General features: G+C 40.6%; 1 protein-coding gene across 1 annotated transcript in view; it reads left to right on the forward strand.

The window, feature by feature from the left end:
- The window catches only part of Ap4e1 (adaptor related protein complex 4 subunit epsilon 1), a 61,343-nt gene that overhangs the window by 26,623 nt on the left and 15,738 nt on the right, over positions 1-18,982 (forward strand). Inside the window, exons 8-15 of the mRNA XM_006986466.4 lie at positions 3,957-4,030; positions 8,137-8,259; positions 8,363-8,472; positions 11,293-11,432; positions 12,388-12,500; positions 12,585-12,703; positions 14,413-14,715; positions 17,056-17,170. Of these exons, the coding sequence (XP_006986528.1) occupies positions 3,957-4,030; positions 8,137-8,259; positions 8,363-8,472; positions 11,293-11,432; positions 12,388-12,500; positions 12,585-12,703; positions 14,413-14,715; positions 17,056-17,170 (1,097 nt within the window). The remainder of the gene's footprint in view (positions 1-3,956; positions 4,031-8,136; positions 8,260-8,362; positions 8,473-11,292; positions 11,433-12,387; positions 12,501-12,584; positions 12,704-14,412; positions 14,716-17,055; positions 17,171-18,982) is intronic.

The raw sequence follows: 18,982 nt of genomic DNA on the forward strand, positions 1-18,982 counted from the left end.
TAGTTACTTAATACTGAAAATAAAACTAAATAAACCAAAAATAGTTTTCTGGTTATATCAGACCTATGGTTGTCCTTTGCCAACTCTTGCTTCACTTGGAGATAGGAGTGTGTGTGTGCGCGTGTGTATACAATTTTTGTAATGCTTTTTGAAATAACAGACTTTTTTAAGTTCCAAGAATTGTACATGTCATTGTTAGAGTTTCTATTGCTGTGATGAAACACTGTGACCAAAAGCTACTTGGGGAGGAAAGGGTTTATTTTAATCACACTTCCATATAACAGTTCATCCTCAAAAGTAGTTAGGTCAAAAACTCAAAACAGGGCAGGACCTGGAGGCAGAAGCTGATGCAAAGGTCATGGAGGATGCTGCATATTGCCTTGCTGCTTTTCATTGTCTCTGTGTAAGAGTGATTGCTAGCCGGGCGGTGGTGGCTCATGCCTTTAATCCCAGCACTCGGGAGGCAGAGCCAGGCGGATCTCTGTGAGTTCAAGGCCAGCCTGGTCTACAGAGCGAGATCCAGGACAGGCACCAAAACTACACAGAGAAACCCTGTCTCAAAAAAGACAAAACAAAACAAAATAGTGATTGCTAATAACCATGTGATGCAGTCAATACTGGCTGCCTTGAAATCTCCTCTACCAACAAAATTAGTCCAAACCTCTTCAATTTAGCCTCAGGCAGATTCTTAAGACAAGGGCAGAAGTCAGCAACATTCTTTGCCAGATTATCACAAGCATGGTTTCTAACCCAGTTACTAATATTGTTTGTATCTGAAACCTCTTGAACGAGGCCTCCACGGTCCACATTGATCTCAACGCCACTGTCTTCCAAGCTCCTAGAAGGATGGCCCATTAATCCCCACTTACAGCATTCAACAGCTTTCCTAGTCCAAAGTCCCAAAGTCTTCCACATTTCCAAAAACAAAACAACCAACCAACCAAACACCAGCATGGCCAGGCCTGTCTACAGCAATAGCTCACCCCTGGTACCACTTTCTGTCTTAGTTACTTTCTGTTGCCATGACAAAGCACCACAACCACGGCAACTTATAAATGGTAGCATTTAATTTGGGGGCTCTCAGTTCCAGAGGGTAGTAGAGTCCAGGTCCATCATAGCAGGGATCATGGCAGCAGGCAGGCAGGCATGGCACTGGGAAAGCAGCTGAGGCTTTACATCTGACCCACATACATGAGGCAGAAAGAAGGGGCTACTGGGAATAGCATGGACTTTTGAAAACTCAAAGCCCACCCACCCCAGAGACTCCTCCTCCAACAAGGCCATGCCTTCCAAACAGTTGCACCAACTGAGGACCAAATATTTAAGTATGTGAGCCCATGGTGGCTCTTCTCATTCAAGCCATCTCAGTTCCTGCTCCTACATCGTTTGTTTACACACGCCTTATAGTTCTTGCTTTTTATGCTTTTCTTTCTTAAGATAGTCTCATGGATTCCAGGCTGCCTCCAACTCACTACGTAGCTAAGGATGACCTTGAACTTCCTACATCCTGCTTCCACCCTGACTACCAGCATGCACCTCTATGCCCAGTTTACATACAATTTTTTCAAAGTGTCTCCTTTTAAAGTATCTTAGTTACTTTAGTTTGAGAGCAAGGATCTTTCTGTCCTAAGGAAATATTTGCTAATGAGTGTTAAGCAGTGGGTCCATCTTTGTTTTAGTTCTTAGCCTTCCAAAGGGGACCATCCTTCAGTCTGTTGCTTTTCAAAGTGCCTCATCAGCTTCGCATCAGGATCCACCTCTCTGAGTCCTCACCAGTTCTAACAGAGCTTATATAGTTCCACCCTAGTATACCATGGAGTTCAAGGTTATTGGAATTCTTCCTGAAAATTAGTAATTTCATGGTACTATATTATACCTTACTGGTCTAAAAAAGGACTTAATATCATTGTGTGTTGTCAGGAAGTAACTTCAGGGACATTTAGTGAATTTATCTACTAATTTTATTGTCATTGCCTTCTTTGTGAATGAATTTGGAGAGTATATACAAAAATGAATAAGAGCCAGGTGGTGGTGGTGCACACCTTTAATCCCAGCACTTGGGAGGCAAAGGCAGGTGGATCTTTGTGAGTCCGAGGCCAGCCTGGTCTACAGAGTGAGTTCCAGGACAGCCAGGGCTACAAAGAGAAACCCTGTCTCAAAAAACAAAAAACAAACAAACAAACAAAAAAAAAAGGATGAATAAGATACCCTTTTTCTTCAGATAGTTCAGTCAGATGGTAACTAGAGTCAGTTAAACAGATATGTAGAGTCTAACTCTTACAGTGTAGAAAATTAGAATGTTTTCTCCTTTGTTGAACCAACTATAATGACATTTTGTATTAATAAATCTTACAGTTCATGGGACTGAAGTTTGATGAACTCAGTCTTACAGTTCATTGCTCATAGGTTAAGAACACTTGTTGCTCTTCCAGAAGACCGAAATTCAATTCCCAGCACCCTTGTGGCAGCTCACAGCCATTTGTAACTCCAACACCCTCTTCTGGTCTCCATAGGCATCAGGCTTGCACATGGTACACAGACATACAAGGAAGCAAAGCACTCATGCACATAAAATATTTATTATTTTATTTATGTATTCTATATTTAAAAATATTTATAATTCATATTATTTTGCTATTATGTAGCAAAGTATAAATGTTACTTCCTAACATGATTATTAAGTATTTAATTTAAAAAATTTCTTAGGAAAGTGTTTTATATTTATTTTTAGAATAGTTTCTTGTGTTTTCTAGCATTGTGCATCTTAGATTATTAATATTTAGCTCAACCATGCCCATAATTATTTCCATATTTTGTGATGTTTTTGCCTCCTGAATACCTTGTCTTGAAAAATTGAGAAACAGTACTATAGTCTTGGTGTAGTATATTGAATTTTGTAGAAGGATTGTTGTATCTGCTATAGAGGAAGAAATACACAATAAAATGACACATTTTAGAATGTCATCCTGGATTCTCATTGAATATTTATACTTCCGTCTAGACAAAATGAAAGCACATCTACTTCCAATTGATTTTTTAACAGTCTTACAGTTCATTGCTCATAGGTTAAGAACCTGTGTATTTCTAAAAGAAGAGGAAAGCTCTGAAGGAGATGGAAACGCTCGTGCCCAGTTTGCCTGGCTCCAGATCTTTTCCATTTCTGTTGTTTGTAGTAATGTGCATGAACGCTGTTGTTGCTTGGCATTTTTTCCATTCTGTTTTTTAATTTTTAAAGCATATAAAAATTACCAGCTGAGAAGCATTAGTTTTTGTGTTTGCCTCTTGAGGGCAGTGCTGAGGCTGCAGAAACATTGCATTTTAGAAAAAATTGTTGTTTTTAAATTTTTTAAAGTATCTACTTCAATCCAACTAACTGTCACTATAATCAGTGACCATAAAAACATGAGTGGTTTGTTTATTTTTAATATAAGTATAAATTAAATTTTTCTTCCTAATGAACCTAGTTACTCTGTAGGAAAAAACTAGAATTTGAATATTTTTATAACAACAAACCAGTTGGTACTATCTGAAATAATCTGGATATGTGAAATATTTTTGGTTGTGAGCCTAGCCTTTAATGTCTAAGCTATCTCCCTAGCCCAAGGATATGTGAAATATTAATATTGTAATTTAAAGCAGAATATTTTGTTACAAATAAAATTATAAGAGCACATGCGTAATAAAATGAGAGTCTGGTCTGTAATTGGTTGATTTCTGTGTATCTCCTCATTGGCTAATTTAGTCTAAATTAGTCACTTTGGTAAAGGAGGAAGTTTATCTCAAGAAAAGACCAAATGAGTTCTTTTGATGTGAAATTTGTATAACTTTACTGTAAAATGAATTTTTTTCACTTGTCTTCTGTAGATCCTCAGTTTTAAAGAGAGAGAAGTTTGAAAAACTATTTTGTTGGGTTAGAATGCTATAATTCTCCTGCAAATAAAATATCTCTTAAACAGGACAAGTGAATTAATGTATGATGTTCTTGATGAATCCTTACGAAGAGCCGAGTTAAATCACAATGTCACTTATGGTAGGTAAAATATGAACGTGTTTTCCTAATGACTGGTAGTGCTTTTCAGTGGTGGAGCTAAGTCTGTGTTACAATAACATAAATTCCAAAGAAATTTTATGCATTAATTTTAAGATGGTTCTTTGGGTTAATGTGGGCCCTGAAAATAGTAGTAATTTGAAATTGTGGCTTTGTGTGTGTGTGAGTATAGATATGCAAGTGTGTGTGTATGTGTGTGTGTGTGTGTGTGTGTGTGTGTGTAGGCACTCGTGCATGTGTGTGCACTTTCATGTAGAGGCCAGAGGGTAGTCTTGATGTTGCTGTGTGTATAGATATGCAAGCATGTGCACTATGTCTAGCTTTTTCTGTTGGTTCTGGGGAACTAACAGAGGTCCTCATATTTGTTCCTCAGGCTTGCTTGACAAGCGCTTTATCAACTGAGCTTTCTTTTCAGCTGTGAAATTGTGACATCTACTAAATATGTACTTAAATTCCTTGTTAGAATTGCCCTTGTTGAAAACACCTACCAAAACATCTAATTTTGAAGATAATTCATTAAGTCTGTGACATATTATGTAAAAAGTTTCTATTTGAAGTTTTTAAAGCATTTAACCATTAAATTTCTTTGTTCAGGATAAGACATAAGTAAATTCTAGTCTAAAGAACTCTAAATTTTTTTGAGGACAATCTAACCCAAAATATCAAAGATAAAACTAGTGTCATCAATGTTAGAACATTGCAGTTTTTAATTTAATAATTTATACTCTGTATTTGGATTAGGGCGTGGATTGTTATTGAAAAGTACACAGAGTATAATGCTTTATTATTAAGGTGTCTGTGTATTTATGATCTACATGTGTAGGTTTACATGTAGGATCAGGCCACAACTTCTCTCCACCTACTTTTCTGTGTGTCCAGTAATCCAGGATTCTGTGGCCAGTGCCTTTACCCACGAGCCATCTCTCTAGTGCTGATGCAGTTTTCAGCTTGGAAACCTGCAGCAGCACTTTTTATTTTAACCACTGCCGAGAGGGGTGGGGTAGGCTGTTCTTTTGTTATAGGCGTATATCCAGATTTTTGTAATGTTGGAGAGCTCTAAGTGGGAAAATATATTTTAAAAATCTGTCAAATGGGAAAGAGGATATAGCTCAGTTGGTAAGAGTGTCTGAAGTGCATGATGGTCTGGGCATAGGGTCACTGCCTACCAACAGATGGAGGGGAAGACAGGAAGACCTTCAGGTTCAAGGTCATCCTTCACAACGTAGTGAGTTCAAGGTCAGCCTGGGATGTATGAGATCCTGTACCATCCCCCTCAAAAAAAGAAACGAAAAAAAATTCATCAAATTGGTTTTCAACTTAATTATGCCTAAATACAGCTTTTTTTTTTTTTTTTTTTTTTTGGTTTTTCTGAGACAGGGTTTCTCTGTGTAGCTTTGTGCCTTTCCTGAAGCTCACTTGGTAGCCCAGGCTGGCCTCGAACTCACAGAGATCCGCCTGCCTCTGCCTCCTGAGTGCTGGGATTAAAGGCGTGCGCCACCAACGCCCGGCAAAATACAGCTTTTGAAGTATTACTTCTTATACTAGTATCCCAGTTATCTCATGAGCAGCTATAAAAAAAAATTTAGAGTGTAGATGGATGATGACTTTTTTTTTTGTTTATAAAATAAATTTTGATACCAGGAGAGTTCTGAATGGCAAAAAGAAAAGAAAATCAGTTATAATAGAAAAACATAATATCATCATTTTAAATCTTACTTAGTACTGTTGTGATAGTTCAGGGTTCAGCAAGGTTTGTTTGTTTGTTTTCAAATAATGCCCATGATATTGAGTATTTTAGATTTTTCAAGTCATATAGACTTCTCTCTCTCTTTTTCTTCTTTAAACAGCCTGTGTTGACCATAATCCCTACACAGCTGTAGGTGACCTTGAACTCTTGATACTCCTGCCTCTTTCTCATGCTGGGATTATAAACATGTGTTACCATGCCTGGTTCCACTTAGATTTCTATTGAATATCCTCCCTTTTTTATTAAAAAAAAATCTTAATTTCTTCTTTCTGTCTATGTGTGTATGCCCACAAAAATGCTTACATCCCACAGCTTGCCTGTGGCAGTCAGGACAACTTAGAGTTTGTTCTCTTCTCCCACCACGTGGGTCCCAGGAATCAAATCCGGTCACCAGCTTGTACAGCGAGTGCTTTGCCCACTGAGCCGTTTCACTCCGTGGTGTTTGAATCTTGTAAAATACAAAAATGATTTGTAGCTCATCGGCTTACAAAAGCGGGCTCAGGATGGACTGTGCTGTTTGCCATTTTAGTGCACCATCTGGATATACAGCCGGTAGCTTTAGGTTCGCTTACTCTGTAGTTTTTATGTTAAAAATCAGTGCCCTTTTGATTAGTAATTCAGATTCTGATTTACTTTCCTCAGTTATGGAAGATGTTATATGAAATCTTCCTGCAGAATATTTGTGCATTAATGGATGTGTGACATCTGGTGTGAAGTCCTGCTGGTTGTATGTTGAACATCTCACAAGCATGCATAATGGAAATGGGCGGTTGCTTCAGCCTGGGCTGTGGGGATGGAGCGATTCTGTTGGCCCATGACGTACTTTACTTTGTAATTGTTTTATATCTGCTGATTCTGTGCCTGTATGGTGTCTCACTTTTTTCTTTTTGTCTTCTTCATGTGTTTTTGTTTTGAGATAGTCTTGCTGTGTCTTCCTGGTTGGCCCGGAACTCGCTATATAGTTCATGCTGGCCTGAGCACTCAGCACTCCTGCCTCTGGATGCTGGGATTACAGGCGTGCACCACCACATTTTCATTTATGTCTCCTTTCGGATGCTGTGATTGCATAGGCCTTGTAAGACTTAATGATAGCTTAATAATTCTCTCTCTCTTTAGGTGTGTGTGTGTGGTATATTCATACGTGTGGTGTATTACTGTGTGTACACCTGTGTGTGTTCTTTCTTGTGTGCAAATGTAAGATCAGTGAGATCAGAGGTTGACTTCTTGTGTCTTTCTCTGTCACTGTTCACTTTTTTTAAATTTAACTTATTCTATTTCTAATTATGTGTGTTTGTATATGTGTGTGGGTTTGTGCGTGTGAATTCAGGTCCCCTCAGAGGCCAAAAGAGAGCATTGGATTGCCCTGGAGCTGGGATTTATCCAGTGTGGGTGCTAGGAACTGAACTCTGGTCCTCTGCAAGGGCAGCAAGCATTCTTAACCTCTGAGCCTTCTTCCCAGCCCCCATCTTTTCCCTTTTTTGAGACCAGGTCTATTTACTGACCCTGGAACTCACCTCTTAGCCAGGCTGACTGGTCAGTGAGCCTCCTCTGGTCTCCATGCTCTTCCCTCAGTGCTGCTGGTGCAGACCTGCACTACAGTGCTCAGCTTTTATGTGGGCGCTGGGGAGGTGAACCCAGCGACCCCTTTTCACCCACTGAGCTGCCCCCAGCCTCAGTGACCCTTCCTTACCCGACAAAACGCATCAGCTCATGTTCTTCAAATGAACTGAAAGAATTTGTCTTCTCTTTAATCATCGTAGTTATTCTTTTGACTTTATCAGAAAATTAAAGTTGAGTATTTTAAAGACATCTAATAACCTGTTCTATATGTTAGGGATTACTTTTTAAAAAGTAGCCTGAAGATTCTTAAATAGTGATCCCTGCCTTTTAAGTAAATGGCTGTGTATACTAAGATGGTGATTATGTACTGGTAGGAACTACTTGAAAATTTATTATTTTAGAGAATTCAAGGAGTGTTGGGAAGTATTTTTTTTTTTTTTAATGTATGTGTTAGATTGTGGGCTTCTGAAGGGCAGGAGTTTTTAACTGTTTTGTTCACTGTTGTATCTGTAGTGTTAACACCATTTCTGGCATATATAGGGGTTCAGTATATACTTGTATGAATGAATACACAATACTTTTTTTACTGGTGACAAAATTTTCTGTACTGTGTTAACCCAAATAACTGCTTAGCATGAAATAAAGATTGTTTCTTTAGAAATTTTTTATAAATAAGGTTTAGACTGAAACGTTTCCTCCAGTTAGTTTTATTTCAAGTTCTACACAAACTTGTTCTGTTGTACTGAAATATATCTGTCATTTTTGTATTTCCTTTCCTTAGCTATTCTGTTTGAGTGTGTGCACACAATCTATTCTATTTACCCTAAATCAGAATTGCTTGAGAAGGCCGTCAAGTGCATTGGAAAGTTTGTTCTGTCACCCAAAATAAACCTCAAGTATTTAGGTAAGGTGATTGGTTCTTATGATGGAAATTGGAGAGAGAGCTTTTGAGATTGGCTGGGTACGTATTTCAGGTCGTTGAACTATAATGTGATCTTTATTTCTAGGACTGAAGGCTCTTACCTATGTTATCCAGCAGGATCCTTCTCTGGCTCTTCAACACCAGATAACCATAATTGAATGCCTAGACCACCCTGATCCCATTATTAAAAGAGAGGTAAATTAGGGCTGAAGAGAGGATGACTCAGCAGTTAAAAGTGCTTGCTGCTCTTGAGAGGACCTGAGTTCAGTTCCCAGTACCCTCCAACAGCAGAGGGATCCGATGCCCTCTCTTGACCTCCAGGCACCTGCACACATGTGGCATATATTCACACAGACACAGATACAGATCCATATAAATAAATATTAAATCTCCTTTTTTAAAAAAAGAGGGGTAAAATATTTTGAATAGTGTGTGTAAAGTGGTAAGTTTTTAAAACTTTTTTGATATCCTTAAGAGAGATTCACATGATGGCCAGTGTGTGTATGTGTATATGTATACGAATATATTTTTAATTCTTCCTCTTTTTAAAATCTTGTTTTTATTCTTTGACAGTCTGCTGTGCACAATGCATGTTAGTCATTTTACCTCCTGTTACCCTCTCTTACTCCCTGGCTTCAGCTGAAACCCTTGTCTTCCCATCATGTCTGTGAGCGTGAGTTTAGGCAGAGTCTCTTGCATGAGCATGGGTGATTCATCACTGTAGGAGCTGGGACCTTCTCTGGCCACTGTTCACTGTCAAGTAGTCCCTCATGGAAAGCTGTCCGTTTTCTACAAAACACTACTAACCTGGCTCTTGCTGTGTAGCACAGGCGAGACTCAAACTCGTGATGCCCCTGTCTCAGTCACCCAATGCTAGGATTTTAGGTGTGTCACCATAACCAGCCCACAGCAATGTCCTTAACTTATGAACTGGAAAGCTTAGGTCCAGTTATATATATGAAGTTACTGATTTATTATTTTTTTCATCTAAGTACTATGACAATGGAAACTGAATTCTAGTTCTGGATTCTTATATTAGTATAAAATAAACATACTCCAGTTATATATAATACATAATATATGATGGCTATTAAATGAACTCACTGTTAAATAGCAAAATTGATAGAATATTGTAGAAGTATAAGATAATAATTTGAACTTCATGGGAGAGAAGTTGTGCTTCTGTGTCTAATATTGTTCTGACTTCTTCCTTTTATTAAACTGACTCAGTGTCTCTTTGGGTATCTACATAAAGAGCTCTGCTCATTCTCTTATAGAGAAATCACTATATCTTCATTTAAAGTGGTATATGGGGCCTATTTAAGAAAAGTGAGAAGTTGATTTCAGAATTAAATCATAATGAGAATTTTTTTTCCCCAAGACAGGGTTTCTTTGTGTAACATCCCTGGCTGTCCTGGAACTTGCTTTGTAGACCAGGCTGGCCTCGAACTCAAGAGGCCTGTCTCTGCCTCCTGCGTACTGGGATTAAAGGCGTGTACCACCAGGCCCAGCTATTATAATGAGGATTTGTTTTGTTTTTTGTTTTATGAGACAGAATTTCACTGTGTAGCCCTGGCTGTCCTGGGACTTACTCTGTAGACCAGGTTGGCCTCGAACTCACAGAGATCCACCTGCCTCTGCCTCCTGAGTGCTAGGATTAAAGATATGTCCTACCACTTCCCAGCTTATAATGAGGATTTTTTTAAAGAGAATGTAAAGCTGGAGAGATGCTCAGTGATTAAGAGCATTTGCTGCTCTTACAGAGGACCTAGATTGGGTTTCCAGCACCTACATGGTGGTTCACAAAATCTGTAACTCTAGTTTCAGGGCATCCAATGCCCTTTTCTGGCTCTTCAGGTACCAGGCCCACATATAATACACAGACATACATGCAGGCAAAACACATACACATAAAACAAAAACAAATAAATCCCATTTCTTAAAAAAAAGAATATTAAATACCTTAACTTCAAAGCAGTGAGTTAAAAATGGAGCTTGACTGAATTATACTGTATTATGCCTGACAATTATAGTTTTTAAAAGATTATGGGGGCTGGAGAGATGGCCAGCAGTTAAGAGCACTGACTGTTCTTCCAGAGGACCTGGGTTCAATCCAGGTCCCAGCACCCACATGGCGACTCACTAATGTCTATAACTCCAGGATCTAACACCCTCACACAGACATGCATACAGGCAAAACACCAATGCACATAAAAATAAAAAATAAATAAAAGATTATGCATTTTAAATTTTAAAAGTATTTTAAATATAAGTTATTTGCATATATGCATTTACATATAGACATGTTATTTCATATTTTAAAACAGCTTAAAAATAAAAAAGACTCTAAAGACGGTAAAAAATATAATTATAGAGCCCATCTATTTTATCACATAGACAGCATGCATTTTTGTGTTATTAATAGAGTTAGTTGAACACAGTTCAACAGTTTCCTTACCACTATATCACTATTAGTATTTTGCATTGCTTATCTTTTTTTTAACTTTAGGTTTCTTTTTAATACAACAAACTTGTGCCACAGCTCCAATATGTGGCCCACATATCAGCCTTTCCATAGGGGAATAGTCTCCTTACTGTGCCCTGTTTTGTCACGGTGTAGATCCCGAGGGCCCTTCTCAGGAGCATAGATGTCTCCCAGCCTCAGAGCACTATTCCACCACCACCACCAACACCAGGTTTCCTCATTTCCCTTCATATCACTTCTTCTTATTAGTTCCCTCTTCCTCCCCACCTTAGTTCAAGTTCACACTTTTTCCTTTTTTTAATTTGTGGTGTTGGAGAATAGGATCTAGTACCTCAAATATTCTAGGCAATTAGGTACTCCACCACTGAGCAACAACCCCAGCAAAACTGGCATTTCTTTATCACCTATTAGCTGACTCTCCTGAAAATCTCTACAGAAACAGAACAGTTAGCTTATTCTAAATGCATTTATTATATTTATTGGTGTTATCATGTATAGTTTTATAATACTGTTTTTATTTCTCTTAATAGACTCTGGAACTTCTTTACAGAATTACAAATGCACAGAATGTAATAGTTATTGTACAGAAAATGCTTGAATATTTGCATCAGAGCAAAGAAGAGTATATCATCATCAATTTAGTTGGCAAAATAGCTGAGTTGGCTGAGAAATATCCTTTGCTTCAACTGTGACTCATACATACCTTTATGCACTGACTTGAAATGGTGGTACAAATGTAGCCAGTTGTGAATTGAGTTCAGGGACCCAGCAATTGAATTCTTGATTCTTAAGCCTCAGAAATTTGTAGAGACTTCTTGGGGGTTGGTTTTTTTAGCTATCTGTTGGAACTTGGGACTTAGTTAGATGTACTCTGGCCTAGGCAGTGCTGTAGCTTTGACCTAGCAGTGGTCAGCTTTAGAACTGATGACAGAGGCATTACAAAGAGGTTAAATACTCGGCTCAGGTGGACGCTCCCAGCTTTAGCCTCTCTGGAATATGTATGTGATAAGTTTTAGGCCTGCTGAAGGCCTCTCTACCATTGCAACAAACCGAATCAGACCAAATTAGAAAGCCCAGGTCTAATGGGTAAAGCGTTCCTGGGTGATTCCCTGGCCCTGCAGAGAGAAGGGCACGAGACCAGAAGAACCACGTATCTGTTTTCGGGGATGCTGCTTATATATCCTCTGTGGGAGTGGTTCTGAGCCTCTCTGGGGGAGGAGCTGTGTTCGGCAGGCTCTGAAGGGGCCCGTTTAGGGAAAGAGATGGGGAGGAGAGCCGAGATGGATCTTCCACTAGACTCCTTCCAAACATTCCAGACTCTTTGGGTACAGGGATGCCAGGGTGCCAAGGGTTGAGGTGGAGCTCCCACCCAAACAGTATGAATCTTCCATTATTTGCTTGTCACAGACAGCTGTCTCATTTCTTCAAATTATTCGTGTTTATACCTGCTATGTGTAAGCCTAGTGCTTGATGTTATATAGAACCGGGTTTTAGAGCATTTGGGGTAGAAGTTAGAAATAAGCTGCCACACTGGCATGGATTGGAGTTCCTTTTAAAGGGTTGTTCCCAAAGGGATGATTTCAGTGAGTCTCATAAGGAAGTGACTTGTTCTTAACACTGGACACATATGCTCCTGACAATGTGTGGTTCATTCAGACAATGAATGCTGTGTTTTCAGTGGGAGGAGATGTAATGCACCCTGATATCCTCAGTAACTTCCTGAGACTGCTAGCAGAAGGTTGGTAAAGAATTTTAAATTATGTTTTTATTACAGTCATTGGGAATTAAGGGAAACTAAACTGGTGTTTCAATTTCTTTGTAGGTTTTGACGATGAGACAGAAGATAAACAATTAAGAGTCTATGCAGTTCAGTCGTATCTTACTTTATTAGATATGGAGAATACTTTCTATCCACAGAGATTTATTCAAGTTATGAGCTGGGTGAGCAAAACCTATTACATGCACATTATTATAACAACATATTCCTCCAGGAATCATTCAGCTCTTCCCAGCTGTCTGTTTTCTTTCCCAATGTTTACTTTTATATCTAAACTATTTACTTATCCTTTGTACCATCTCACTGGTCTGGTCTTTGGTAAAGGGTGATTTTTTGTTGTTGTTTGTTTCGGTTTTTGTTTTTTTAAGACAGTCTTATGTATCTCAGCCTGGACTCAGACTTGCTGTGTAGTCATGGGAAGCCTTGAACTTCCCATTCTTTGGCCTCGACTTCCTAGGACTAGGGGCATGTACCACCATGCTTGGTTTTATCCTTGCTGGGTATCAAACCCCAGCCTTCTTGTGTGCTAGGCAAACAGTAACTGAGCTACATTCCTAGACCCTCTGTGTATGTTTTACATATAACTGATGTCAGTTTCGTTTTACATAAAACTGATGTTTTACATATAACCCACTACATTTGGGTGTAGTTAATGGGAATAATAAGAGGAAATAATCTTCTCACAAACAGAAGTCCATTAAAAATTCATTTTGAGATGGAACTCAGGTTACCTGCTCTTCTGGAACTTTCCGTCTTTTACTTATTAGAGCCTCTTTTAAAATTGTTTTGTTGTAGTTTGCTTTTGAGAGGAGCAGATCTCCCTTTGCTACCTAGGCTGGCCTTGAATCATGACTCTCGTGCTTCATCAGTTGGTACTTGTAGACCTGCAGTGCTGTATCCAGTATTTTGTGTATTTTAAATTGGTGCCTCGCTGTGTTGCTTAGATTCTCTCCTTTTGGACTATTTTAGAGACAGATTATTGCTGTAGCCCTGGCTGGCCTGAGACTCACTATATAGCACTAGCTCATCTGAACTCCTGGCAATCCTACTGTCTCAGCCACCCAGATGCTGTGTAGGCACTGGCCGTGATCCCCTCCCTGCTCGTTCTGTTCTGCTGATTTTAGTAGCTGTGTCTAAGATGATAATTTTGTCATTTATAAAATGATTGATTGTTAGACCAATCATGGATGTCACTTGAGTAAATAGATGTGGGGAAAAAAGTATATGTAGCATGATCAGTATTCTCTTGTTTGTTTGTTTGTTTGTTTGTTTGTTTTGTTGTTTTGTTTTGTTTTCGAGATAGCGTTTCTCTGTGTAGGCTGTCCTCGAACTCATAGAGATCCGCCTGCCTCTTCCTCCCGAGTGCTGGGATTGAAGATCTGCATGACCAGTGCCCAGCACATGGTCCTTGACACAGCCCTGTGGACTTTGTCAGTGTCGGCTGATGCTTGTCCAGATGTAGACTCTGAGTCCTCTCCACAGTCACTAAATTACACAGTCTAATGATGAAAACCAGAAACCTGTGCTTTATAGGAGACCTTAAGAAATACTAGAAATCAGTATTTTGTAAAATCATACTCTTACTAACATGTAAGGCCTACCTATCTAAATTCTTACTGGAAAATAAACCAGTTTCTAACTGGAAGTTCAGAAGAACGCTAACCTATAGAGGTATTTTATTTACGTATTGTTACTAATGTGTTCCAGTTCTTTTGTATTGAGGATACAGTTCTTGATATAATCTACAGTGTTTCTTTAATAACGTTCATCATAAAAATGTATTGACTACAGATAGCAGTTCATTCTAGCAGTAGGTCTGATATGGTACTCTCTGACTTGGTATTTCCATTTATACCATTTTGTTTTACTCCAGGTATTAGGAGAGTATTCACACCTCTTAGATGAAGAAAGTCCGGAGGGAGTTATAAGCAGGCTCTACAAGTTACTTATGAGTGACTCCATTTCTTCAGAAACAAAGGCCTGGTTGATTGCCGCGGTGACCAAGCTAACGCCCCAAGCACGTTCTTCTCATGTAGTTGAGAAATTAATCCAGGAATTCACGATCTCTTTGAATACTTGTCTGAGACAGCATGCATTTGAATTGAAACATCTGCAGGAAGATGTAGAGCTTATGAAGAGCTTGCTTCAAGGTGCTCAGACCTGTGAAGACACAGTGGTAAGAACCCTGTGCTCTGTCAAAATCGTGTTGCCTAAACAGTCATTGCATGATGAATAAGGAATGTATCAAAATATAGTTTCTGTAGCGTGTGTGATGGAGTTTGCAGTTTGTCACATGTTGGTGGGGAGAGATTGGAGAGGTTCCCTTTAGTCCTGGTTCTAAATGGGTGCCGGGGAGTGCCTCGTTTGTAGCTTCTTGTAGTCTTGAGATTCGGGAAAGGCTGGGAAAGTCTGTATGGAGAGAAGAAGTGCTTGAGGGTAACCGGCTCTCTAGCCTGGTGTGGCTTCACTTAGAAGTTGGGGTTCTGGGAGGTCACTCACACAACATTTCCACCAAGGCAGGGCCCTTGTCTCGAATTTGAACAGTGAAATCCACACCCCAGTGAAGAGTAGGACTCAGGAGTTTTAGTGAGTGACCAGAGGAGAAGGGCAGACGGAACTCCTGTGTAGCAGGAGCAGGTCCTAGGAAAGGGGCCGCTGCTGGGGTCGTTGCCTGGGGGTAGTCAGGCCCCATGGCTTGAGACATGGGGTTCAGTTTCTGGTCACACTCACACGTAGCCTCCATCCGTTATAAAAGGAAAAGAAAAGAAAGAAAAAAAGAAAGCAAATCAGGATTCCTCCATTCACCAGTATAGCTTCTCTGACATTCTGAGGAGACACAGTCTCAGGGCATGACTCTGATCTCTGGATCTTCCAGTCTCTCTGCCCCTCTTCCTCAGTGTCCCCTGAGCCTTGGGTGCAGGAGAGCTGGGATCAAGGTGTGTGCCACCACTGCCCGCTGCCAACCTTTTCTTTTTCTTTTTCTTTCTTATTTTTGGATTTTTGAGACAGAGTTTCTCTGTGTAGCCCAGGAACTTGCTCTGTCCTTGAACTCCGCCTACCTCTGCCTCCCGAGTGCTGGGATTCAAGGCATGAACCACCACACCAGGCAGGAATATTTTCTTTTTTCTTTTTTTTTTTTTTTTTTTGTGGTGTTTTGTTTTGTTTTGTTTTGTTTTGTTTGAGACAGGGTTTCTCTGTGTAGCTTTGCGCCTTTCCTGGAACTCACTTCAGAGATCAGGCTGGCCTCGAACTCACAGAGATCCACCTGACTCTGCCTCCCGAGTGCTGGGATTAAAGGCATGCACCACCAATGCCTGGCGGGAACATTTTCTTATTTGAGGTTCCTTACTCTCAGATGACATTAGCTTGTTGACATAAAACTATCCTACACAAGGTCAGATACAGCTGTGTCCAAAACACATGGTGTCTTCAGCAATAGCAATTTACTGTCTACCTCTGGGAAGCACAATAGTAATAACCTGTATGTTTTAGGAGTCTCTTGGACAACCCTGACCAGCAACTCAAAAGAGGGCTTCTCTGCTTGGTATTAAACTTTTTCTGTGCCTCTTAGGGGAACCTTGTCAGCCCAGATGGGAAATTTCGTGTGTGTATGTATGTGTGTTTGTGTGTTTGTGTGTGTGTGTGTGTGTGTGTGTGGTGTGGTGTGTACACAGACTTCTTTTAGTTCTGTGTCTGATACGGACAGAACAGGTTGGAGTAAAACACAGGATGTACAGGTTGGACTGTTCCTAGAAGTTGAATGTGGCTTAAATGAGATGAGGTCAGGTGGCCACAGGGTACTGGGTTGGTCCTGGTCCAAACCTGGAACTTAAGGGTAGATGCTGGCCACTGGAAAAGGGTGTACAAGATATGGCTGGGTGGAGAGGTTGGAAGTGGCATGGGGAGGAACCTGTAGGTTGTGAGCAGGTAGGGCAGGTCTTGGCAGAAGTCTAGAGGCTGGTAGAGTGTGGGGCGTTTACCCACCAACCCCACAGCTCCCCAGAGTTTTCTTGAGTGTGAGCAGCAGGAAATATTAGGTAGAAGGATTTATTGCAGAGATAAACAGATAGAACATAAAGGATAGCCTTGAGAGGGCCTGGAACCTATTCCAACGGGCCCCAACTGTCTCTGCCCCAGGGTATTTATGGAGACGCCAAAGGGTGGAGCAAAAGACCTCCTCCCCCAGCACAGCCAAGTGCAGACCATCTCAGACACCTGCACTCAGGCCCGTGGTCCAAATCATCCTCTATGCGGACCTGCTGGGTAAAGCCACAAGGAACCTGAAAACGGGCTCCCACAGTAGAGGCACAAGACGGATGGCCAGACTCGGTAGGCACTGGTGTGGGACTTAACCTAGATCTGGGGGGCTTATAGAGAGTACAGTCAGGCCAACTAGACCCCAAAGAAGGAGCTCTCCTAAAAACTTTAAAAGATACATGCGCCGTACTGTCTAGTTGTCCAAGTACATGCTCTTTTTTTTTTTTTTAATCCTGCTTTTTGCCTAACTTTGATGCAGGTGGATGCTTCTCTATCTTTTCTGGATGGTTTTGTGGCTGAAGGGCTCAGTAAGGGAGCAGCACCTTACAAGCCCCATCACCAGCGCCAAGAGGAACGGCTTTGTCAGGAGAAAGGTATATTTTCATCATCTAGTGGATTCAGGGGCATGTTGTTTGTTTGTTTGGGTTCAGTTTTTGTTGTCACTGAGACAGGCTGTTCTCACGGTGTAGCACAGGCTCAGGGAGACCTCGAGGTCCTTTAGCCTTGGGCTGCCAGATGCTGGATTACAGGTGTGTTCCAACACACCCGGCTCAGGGCTTAGCTTTTAGAAATGTGCAGTTGATGCTATAGCCATGAAAGGAGGTGATTACAGATATTTATACCTTCTGTGGCTTTTCATTAAATCTATTTTTTGTCCTGACTCAGGGGAAAGGTTAGCCTCAAAGTATTCCCAAAGCCATAGGCTCCATTCGCATGGGTGCCCAAGGGACGACTACCACTCTAGAGTTTTGGAAGAACCTGTGACATGCTAGTCACTGTGCTGCAGCTTTGGCTGGCCTGGAACTCATAGCAATCCACCTGTCTCTGCCTCCAGAGTGTTGGGATTAAAGGCGTGTGTCACCACACCTGGTGAAGACTGACACTGAATAGTGTGAGCGTATCTAGAAAGGTTCCAGAAACAACCCTGGTCACTGTGGGCGAGTGACTCATTTTCACTATGAATGGTCTAGTGTATTAGATTGTTTCTCTAGCAAAGTATCTGATTAATGATGTCACAAGGAGCTCACAAAGGCAAGAACTTGATATTTCAGAAGCATAGCCTGTGAGGGAGTCTTTTACCGTGACCTTAGTGAAGAGGAGACCGCCGGGTCATTTGCATGATACCTGGGAATTATTCCTGTGAGATAGAGAGAGCACTGGGTCATTTGCATGTTACCTGGGAATGACTCCTATGAAATAGGGGGAGCCCCCATCTTACACATCTGTTTGGATGATGAATCTTCCCTTCTCACTCTTACTTGTAGTTTACTGATAGTCACAGCTCTGCATACTCTGTGTGACGCTTGCTGCATCCCCTGGTGTCTGAAGAGGTGGATTGGCCAGTTACAGTCATGTTTATCTAGTTGTTGTTTAATGAGGTGTTACACAAAGCATATGGTTACTGTTCTCTCCCAGGTTGATGTTAGCTTTGGAATTATGGGAACTCCAGATTCCCTCCCTTGCTGTTCTGACATCTCTGCTGTTTCACTGTATGATTCAAGATGGCTGCTTGCACTTGAGCAACCAATCTCAGTGTGACCAGCAGGGGAAAGGAGATGGGAGAAGAGAATTTCTTTACAGAGACTTCCCCAGATGTTGCACTCAAAATGTGTGTATAATTTAATTGGCCAGAAGTCATATGGCAGCAGAATCTAGAAACATCTCCTCTGGCTGCCAGTGTACCTACCTAAGACTGGAGAATTCTGCTACTTAAAAGAAAGGGGAATGGGTATTTGGCATCTGCTCCGCTACAATAGTAATAGGAATTTCCTGGTTCTGTTGAATTTATTTAAAGTATATACATATTAAAAAGAATTAGCACGTGACTGAGTAAACATTGTTTCTTTTATTCCCGTTGAGGGCACCGTCCACTCTTTTAGGTAAAGATGTGTCCAGCAATCATTCACTACGCAGAACATGGCCATCACCTCACCTTCGCTTATTGTGTTCTTTTATTTTCTTAGGATAGCAGCGACTTCTCAATATGCCTGCTTTGTTTTTATTATTTGCCTTTTCCTTTCTCTTTCTCTCTTTCCTTCCTTTCTTCTTTCTCTTTTTTGAGACAGGGTTTCTCTGTGTAGCTTTGGAGCCTGTCCTGGAACTCACTTTGTAGAATAGGCTGGCTTCAAACTCACAAAGATCCCCCTGCCTCTGCCTCCCGAGTGCTGGGATTAAAGGCGTGCGCC

Source organism: Peromyscus maniculatus, chromosome 4 (assembly GCF_049852395.1).
Source record: "Peromyscus maniculatus bairdii isolate BWxNUB_F1_BW_parent chromosome 4, HU_Pman_BW_mat_3.1, whole genome shotgun sequence".
Taxonomy (NCBI): domain Eukaryota; kingdom Metazoa; phylum Chordata; class Mammalia; order Rodentia; family Cricetidae; genus Peromyscus; species Peromyscus maniculatus.